Raw genomic sequence first — 8,807 nt, 5'->3', positions numbered from 1 at the left:
TTAAAGGAGAACTATGAGGGGGGGGGGGAGTGCTTTTCACTCACCTCATAGTTCTAGCCAACCTGTGACAATGAGACTGTCACAGGTCGGCTCAGTAGATCGGGAGGTGAGAGAACACATACCGTCGCTCGCTCACCTCTCGATCCTGTCACGGCTCTCTGTCGTGACAGGGGAGGGGCTGGATTCCCTCCTCCCCGCTCCGATCCGTCAGCGCTGACTGGCAGAACGGACGGGGGAGGGGGAGGGTACAGCTGGCTCTGCCTCTAGATAGGCAGAGCCAGCTGTCACTCACGCAGCTGGGCAGATCCAGACATAATTGTCGGGATCCGCTCCGGCTGCGGCGTCTCAGTATACCGCGAGCTGTAGCTCCCTATATACTGAGCCTAGGGTGACGGAAGGACGCTAGTTTGTGTCCTCCCGTTACCCTAAGGAGAACTATGGGGAAAAACACTGACCCCATAATTCTCCTTTAATTGCATTCAATCAGAAATCTCCGAATACAATTGCAACTTTCCAGGAAAACGTTATTCATGCCGGAATATCGCTACATTGTATCCGGACTTCATTCAGAGATTCCGGGATCAGCCGGGTGATAGGAACAGAAACATTTCTTTATACAGAAAGTGGCGATGGATCTGATCGTCTCTCCCGGAATAAACTCCCATCCTGCAGACTCGTAGAAGAGTTTATATAGAAGATGAAGCCGCCTTGTATGTGCGGACCTAAGTGTTCAATATTTCCGTCCGGCCGCTGGTTACAATGTTCTATATGTATAGAGTGATTTTGGTATGTGAGATGCTCCGCTTCTGGGTGGAGAAATTGATACATTTGGACTTTTTGTTAGGAAGGAAGTTGCGGTGGAATGAACTGACGTGTAGTGGACGTCGGATCCCTTAGATTGGATGATATCACTGTCGTTTTTTTTCTTCTTTGCCCACCACAGAACGGCCAATCCAGTACGCGCATACCACCTACGAGGACGGGACGGCGCAGCTGACTGTACAAGACGCCCTGCCGGAGGATGAGGGGATGTACACCTGCCGGGCACAGAGCAGCGCCGGATCAGCTTCCTGCAGCACCACGGTTACTGTATCCGGTGAGCAGGACGCTTTCTTGTTTGGGGGGGTTTCAGTTACTTTACATGGGAAAGCGCGCTGAGGGCCTGTGTGGATGGGGTATGAGGGCCTGTGTGGATGGGGTATGAGGGGCCGTGTGGATGCGGTATGAGGGGCCGTGTGGATGCGGTATGAGGGGCCGTGTGGATGCGGTATGAGGGGCCGTGTGGATGCGGTATGAGGGGCCGTGTGGATGCGGTATGAGGGGCCGTGTGGATGCGGTATGAGGGGCCGTGTGGATGCGGTATGAGGGGCCGTGTGGATGCGGTATGAGGGGCCGTGTGGATGCGGTATGAGGGGCCGTGTGGATGCGGTATGAGGGGCCGTGTGGATGCGGTATGAGGGGCCGTGTGGATGCGGTATGAGGGGCCGTGTGGATGCGGTATGAGGGGCCGTGTGGATGCGGTATGAGGGGCCGTGTGGATGCGGTATGAGGGGCCGTGTGGATGCGGTATGAGGGGCCGTGTGGATGCGGTATGAGGGGCCGTGTGGATGCGGTATGAGGGGCCGTGTGGATGCGGTATGAGGGGCCGTGTGGATGCGGTATGAGGGGCCGTGTGGATGCGGTATGAGGGGCCGTGTGGATGCGGTATGAGGGGCCGTGTGGATGCGGTATGAGGGGCCGTGTGGATGCGGTATGAGGGGCCGTGTGGATGCGGTATGAGGGGCCGTGTGGATGCGGTATGAGGGGCCGTGTGGATGCGGTATGAGGGGCCGTGTGGATGCGGTATGAGGGGCCGTGTGGATGCGGTATGAGGGGCCGTGTGGATGCGGTATGAGGGGCCGTGTGGATGCGGTATGAGGGGCCGTGTGGATGCGGTATGAGGGGCCGTGTGGATGCGGTATGAGGGGCCGTGTGGATGCGGTATGAGGGGCCGTGTGGATGCGGTATGAGGGGCCGTGTGGATGCGGTATGAGGGGCCGTGTGGATGCGGTATGAGGGGCCGTGTGGATGCGGTATGAGGGGCCGTGTGGATGCGGTATGAGGGGCCGTGTGGATGCGGTATGAGGGGCCGTGTGGATGCGGTATGAGGGGCCGTGTGGATGCGGTATGAGGGGCCGTGTGGATGCGGTATGAGGGGCCGTGTGGATGCGGTATGAGGGGCCGTGTGGATGCGGTATGAGGGGCCGTGTGGATGCGGTATGAGGGGCCGTGTGGATGCGGTATGAGGGGCCGTGTGGATGCGGTATGAGGGGCCGTGTGGATGCGGTATGAGGGGCCGTGTGGATGCGGTATGAGGGGCCGTGTGGATGCGGTATGAGGGGCCGTGTGGATGCGGTATGAGGGGCCGTGTGGATGCGGTATGAGGGGCCGTGTGGATGCGGTATGAGGGGCCGTGTGGATGCGGTATGAGGGGCCGTGTGGATGCGGTATGAGGGGCCGTGTGGATGCGGTATGAGGGGCCGTGTGGATGCGGTATGAGGGGCCGTGTGGATGCGGTATGAGGGGCCGTGTGGATGCGGTATGAGGGGCCGTGTGGATGCGGTATGAGGGGCCGTGTGGATGCGGTATGAGGGGCCGTGTGGATGCGGTATGAGGGGCCGTGTGGATGCGGTATGAGGGGCCGTGTGGATGCGGTATGAGGGGCCGTGTGGATGCGGTATGAGGGGCCGTGTGGATGCGGTATGAGGGGCCGTGTGGATGCGGTATGAGGGGCCGTGTGGATGCGGTATGAGGGGCCGTGTGGATGCGGTATGAGGGGCCGTGTGGATGCGGTATGAGGGGCCGTGTGGATGCGGTATGAGGGGCCGTGTGGATGCGGTATGAGGGGCCGTGTGGATGCGGTATGAGGGGCCGTGTGGATGCGGTATGAGGGGCCGTGTGGATGCGGTATGAGGGGCCGTGTGGATGCGGTATGAGGGGCCGTGTGGATGCGGTATGAGGGGCCGTGTGGATGCGGTATGAGGGGCCGTGTGGATGCGGTATGAGGGGCCGTGTGGATGCGGTATGAGGGGCCGTGTGGATGCGGTATGAGGGGCCGTGTGGATGCGGTATGAGGGGCCGTGTGGATGCGGTATGAGGGGCCGTGTGGATGCGGTATGAGGGGCCGTGTGGATGCGGTATGAGGGGCCGTGTGGATGCGGTATGAGGGGCCGTGTGGATGCGGTATGAGGGGCCGTGTGGATGCGGTATGAGGGGCCGTGTGGATGCGGTATGAGGGGCCGTGTGGATGCGGTATGAGGGGCCGTGTGGATGCGGTATGAGGGGCCGTGTGGATGCGGTATGAGGGGCCGTGTGGATGCGGTATGAGGGGCCGTGTGGATGCGGTATGAGGGGCCGTGTGGATGCGGTATGAGGGGCCGTGTGGATGCGGTATGAGGGGCCGTGTGGATGCGGTATGAGGGGCCGTGTGGATGCGGTATGAGGGGCCGTGTGGATGCGGTATGAGGGGCCGTGTGGATGCGGTATGAGGGGCCGTGTGGATGCGGTATGAGGGGCCGTGTGGATGCGGTATGAGGGGCCGTGTGGATGCGGTATGAGGGGCCGTGTGGATGCGGTATGAGGGGCCGTGTGGATGCGGTATGAGGGGCCGTGTGGATGCGGTATGAGGGGCCGTGTGGATGCGGTATGAGGGGCCGTGTGGATGCGGTATGAGGGGCCGTGTGGATGCGGTATGAGGGGCCGTGTGGATGCGGTATGAGGGGCCGTGTGGATGCGGTATGAGGGGCCGTGTGGATGCGGTATGAGGGGCCGTGTGGATGCGGTATGAGGGGCCGTGTGGATGCGGTATGAGGGGCCGTGTGGATGCGGTATGAGGGGCCGTGTGGATGCGGTATGAGGGGCCGTGTGGATGCGGTATGAGGGGCCGTGTGGATGCGGTATGAGGGGCCGTGTGGATGCGGTATGAGGGGCCGTGTGGATGCGGTATGAGGGGCCGTGTGGATGCGGTATGAGGGGCCGTGTGGATGCGGTATGAGGGGCCGTGTGGATGCGGTATGAGGGGCCGTGTGGATGCGGTATGAGGGGCCGTGTGGATGCGGTATGAGGGGCCGTGTGGATGCGGTATGAGGGGCCGTGTGGATGCGGTATGAGGGGCCGTGTGGATGCGGTATGAGGGGCCGTGTGGATGCGGTATGAGGGGCCGTGTGGATGCGGTATGAGGGGCCGTGTGGATGCGGTATGAGGGGCCGTGTGGATGCGGTATGAGGGGCCGTGTGGATGCGGTATGAGGGGCCGTGTGGATGGGGTATGAGGGGCTCTGTGGATGGGCATCAGTTGGAGACATGACTATTTTCTGGCCAGAAGGTTACCTGAGCATTCTCCGCAGGATTTATTGATGTTGATGTCATCACCAGGGAAGTGATGTCATAACTAGAGAAGTAATATTTATGGCGCTGCGCTCCGTCTTCCCAGCGCCCATCTGTAAACCTTCTCCTTGTGATGGGTTGTGTGTCTTGTCTGGAGACGGTCCCGAAGCTCGGGAGACGTGCGCACTTCTATAAGTGGTAGCGAGCGCATTTAATGGGGGGCGAGGTGACGGTAGCAGAGGGATGCCTCGCTAATCCTCGGGATGAAGGGATGAAATCCATGGAAAAAGCTGCGGACGGTTCCTTCACAAATCATTATGGAACATAAACCTGATGGAGAGGAGCTGCGCACATTATCGCCGCGTATTTACTGTACGAGCTGCGAGCGAGGGAGGTCTGGAACTTCTCCGAGTAAAGACATCACATGTGCGTTACATCCCCCCCCCCATGGACCCGCCTCCTCCCCATCGGGATATCGATACATTGTAATATCAATGGAAATGAATCTCCTAAGTGTGAGAAAACGAGGCCCCCACCATCCCTGTGCTGAGTTCCCGGGTCTGTACACCTGCTGTGCCCATTATGAGGGGCTCCCACCATCCCTGTGCTGAGTTCCCGGGTCTGTACACGCGCTGTGCCCATTATGAGGGGCTCCCACCATCCCTGAGCTGATTTCCCGGGTCTGTACACCCGCTGTGCCCATTATGAGGAGCTCCCCCCATCCCTGTGCTGAGTTCCCGGGTCTGTACCCCCGCTGTGCTTATTATGATGGGTTCCCAACATCCCTGTGCTGAGTTCCCGGGTCTATATACCCGCTGTGCCCATTATGAGGAGCTCCCCCCATCCCTGTGCTGAGTTCCCGGGTCTGTACACCTGCTGTGCCCATTATGAGGAGCTCCCACCATCCCTGTGCTGAGTTCCCGGGTCTATATACCCGCTGTGCCCATTATGAGGAGCTCCCCCCATCCCTGTGCTGAGTTCCCGGGTCTGTACACCTGCTGTGCCCATTATGAGGAGCTCCCACCATCCCTGTGCTGAGTTCCCGGGTCTATATACCCGCTGTGCCCATTATGAGGAGCTCCCCCCATCCCTGTGCTGAGTTCCCGGGTCTGTACACCTGCTGTGCCCATTATGAGGAGCTCCCACCATCCCTGTGCTGAGTTCCCGGGTCTATATACCCGCTGTGCCCATTATGAGGAGCTCCCCCCATCCCTGTGCTGAGTTCCCGGGTCTGTACACCTGCTGTGCCCATTATGAGGAGCTCCCACCATCCCTGTGCTGAGTTCCCGGGTCTATATACCCGCTGTGCCCATTATGAGGAGCTCCCCCCATCCCTGTGCTGAGTTCCCGGGTCTGTACACCTGCTGTGCCCATTATGAGGAGCTCCCACCATCCCTGTGCTGAGTTCCCGGGTCTATATACCCGCTGTGCCCATTATGAGGAGCTCCCCCCATCCCTGTGCTGAGTTCCCGGGTCTGTACACCTGCTGTGCCCATTATGAGGAGCTCCCACCATCCCTGTGCTGAGTTCCCGGGTCTATATACCCGCTGTGCCCATTATGAGGAGCTCCCCCCATCCCTGTGCTGAGTTCCCGGGTCTGTACACCTGCTGTGCCCATTATGAGGAGCTCCCACCATCCCTGTGCTGAGTTCCCGGGTCTATATACCCGCTGTGCCCATTATGAGGAGCTCCCCCCATCCCTGTGCTGAGTTCCCGGGTCTGTACACCTGCTGTGCCCATTATGAGGAGCTCCCACCATCCCTGTGCTGAGTTCCCGGGTCTATATACCCGCTGTGCCCATTATGAGGAGCTCCCCCCATCCCTGTGCTGAGTTCCCGGGTCTGTACACCTGCTGTGCCCATTATGAGGAGCTCCCACCATCCCTGTGCTGAGTTCCCGGGTCTATATACCCGCTGTGCCCATTATGAGGAGCTCCCCCCATCCCTGTGCTGAGTTCCCGGGTCTGTACACCTGCTGTGCCCATTATGAGGAGCTCCCACCATCCCTGTGCTGAGTTCCCGGGTCTATATACCCGCTGTGCCCATTATGAGGAGCTCCCCCCATCCCTGTGCTGAGTTCCCGGGTCTGTACACCTGCTGTGCCCATTATGAGGAGCTCCCACCATCCCTGTGCTGAGTTCCCGGGTCTATATACCCGCTGTGCCCATTATGAGGAGCTCCCCCCATCCCTGTGCTGAGTTCCCGGGTCTGTACACCTGCTGTGCCCATTATGAGGAGCTCCCACCATCCCTGTGCTGAGTTCCCGGGTCTATATACCCGCTGTGCCCATTATGAGGAGCTCCCCCCATCCCTGTGCTGAGTTCCCGGGTCTGTACACCTGCTGTGCCCATTATGAGGAGCTCCCACCATCCCTGTGCTGAGTTCCCGGGTCTATATACCCGCTGTGCCCATTATGAGGAGCTCCCCCCATCCCTGTGCTGAGTTCCCGGGTCTGTACACCTGCTGTGCCCATTATGAGGAGCTCCCACCATCCCTGTGCTGAGTTCCCGGGTCTATATACCCGCTGTGCCCATTATGAGGAGCTCCCCCCATCCCTGTGCTGAGTTCCCGGGTCTGTACACCTGCTGTGCCCATTATGAGGAGCTCCCACCATCCCTGTGCTGAGTTCCCGGGTCTATATACCCGCTGTGCCCATTATGAGGAGCTCCCCCCATCCCTGTGCTGAGTTCCCGGGTCTGTACACCTGCTGTGCCCATTATGAGGAGCTCCCACCATCCCTGTGCTGAGTTCCCGGGTCTATATACCCGCTGTGCCCATTATGAGGAGCTCCCCCCATCCCTGTGCTGAGTTCCCGGGTCTGTACACCTGCTGTGCCCATTATGAGGAGCTCCCACCATCCCTGTGCTGAGTTCCCGGGTCTATATACCCGCTGTGCCCATTATGAGGAGCTCCCCCCATCCCTGTGCTGAGTTCCCGGGTCTGTACACCTGCTGTGCCCATTATGAGGAGCTCCCACCATCCCTGTGCTGAGTTCCCGGGTCTATATACCCGCTGTGCCCATTATGAGGAGCTCCCCCCATCCCTGTGCTGAGTTCCCGGGTCTGTACACCTGCTGTGCCCATTATGAGGAGCTCCCACCATCCCTGTGCTGAGTTCCCGGGTCTATATACCCGCTGTGCCCATTATGAGGAGCTCCCCCCATCCCTGTGCTGAGTTCCCGGGTCTGTACACCTGCTGTGCCCATTATGAGGAGCTCCCACCATCCCTGTGCTGAGTTCCCGGGTCTATATACCCGCTGTGCCCATTATGAGGAGCTCCCCCCATCCCTGTGCTGAGTTCCCGGGTCTGTACCCCCGCTGTGCCCATTATGAGGGGCCCCCACCATCCCGGTGCTGAGTTCCCGGGTCTGAACCCCCGCTGTGCCCATTATGAGGAGCTCCCACCATCCCTATCACTGTAGGTGACCCCGTCGGTCGTCACAGATCTATAATGGGAGGTGAACGCAGGGAGACCTCTCAGCCTTTCCTCATCATAATCTGATTAGAGAGGTTTCCTCCAGCGAAGGTTTAATCGCGTGAGATCCGGAGCAGCTGCCGCCATGGTGGAGTCTCCCAGGGATGGAGCAGCCGGTGAGCCGTGGAGATCGCTGCACGGATTTCGGGGTGAGATCGGTTACTTTGTATTGCAGAATGTTTCCTCTCTCCGGTGTTGTCATGGTGATCCCGGCGGTCAGTCTCTCCGGCTCTGCACTGGTGACTCCACACCAACTGCAGATAAACGACTTCAATATACTGCCGACGTGTCCGATCACACGTGTGCGTGCTGAGCCGCTCTGCGTCTGTGTACACGTCCTGCGCGCCCCCGCGCCGCAATGCAGAAACGGGTTCACACAGCGTGCAGAATTACACGCAGAACACGCGCAAGGAGACATTTCCAGCAAAAACATACAAAAGTAATAAAACAGGAAAAGAAGATGTAAAAGGCCCCCCGTGGTGACCCCCCTCATCTTATAGATGGTGAAAGCCACCCACCTACCTACCTGCTGCACAGGGGCGTAACTTGAAACCACAGGGCCCCGTAGCAAAATCTTGTATGGGGCCCCTGTGATTTCTAGATAAGTCCACCTGAGATCCCAAACAGCCCACCTGAGGCTCCTTTTTTTTTTTTGTTATCATTTTTTTTTCTAATTATTTGGTAATTTCTTTTTTTTTTAAAATCTTACTATCTTTTACTTTTTATAATTTTTATCATTTTTACTTATTTTTTCATAAATGTTTATTTATTTTACAATTTTTTATCAATTTTTTTATTTTTACTTTATTTATTTCACTTAACTTTATTGCTATCACACAGGAGCTAACAAGCCCCATGCGTGATAGCATTTGGAGGTGACAGGTTCTCTTTATTGAACCCGTCACCTCCAATACAGGAGTTCTAGCGCTTCCCTGTCTCCTCGATCGCTAAGCCCTGCCTCCTCCATCGC

The 8,807-nt window shown here is 58.4% G+C and overlaps 1 protein-coding gene across 1 annotated transcript in view; it reads left to right on the top strand.

Annotated features, from left to right (window-relative positions):
- The window catches only part of LOC108802215 (myosin light chain kinase, smooth muscle-like), a 110,345-nt gene that overhangs the window by 44,082 nt on the left and 57,456 nt on the right, over positions 1 to 8,807 (top strand). The window contains exons 10-11 of the mRNA XM_018574084.1: positions 944 to 1,089; positions 8,716 to 8,719. Coding sequence (XP_018429586.1) covers positions 944 to 1,089; positions 8,716 to 8,719 — 150 coding nt within the window. The remainder of the gene's footprint in view (positions 1 to 943; positions 1,090 to 8,715; positions 8,720 to 8,807) is intronic.

Source organism: Nanorana parkeri, unplaced genomic scaffold, assembly GCF_000935625.1.
Source record: "Nanorana parkeri isolate BGI_ZX_2015 unplaced genomic scaffold, ASM93562v1 scaffold2728, whole genome shotgun sequence".
NCBI classification, from domain to species: domain Eukaryota; kingdom Metazoa; phylum Chordata; class Amphibia; order Anura; family Dicroglossidae; genus Nanorana; species Nanorana parkeri.
This window is presented reverse-complemented; position numbering and strand designations above follow the sequence as displayed.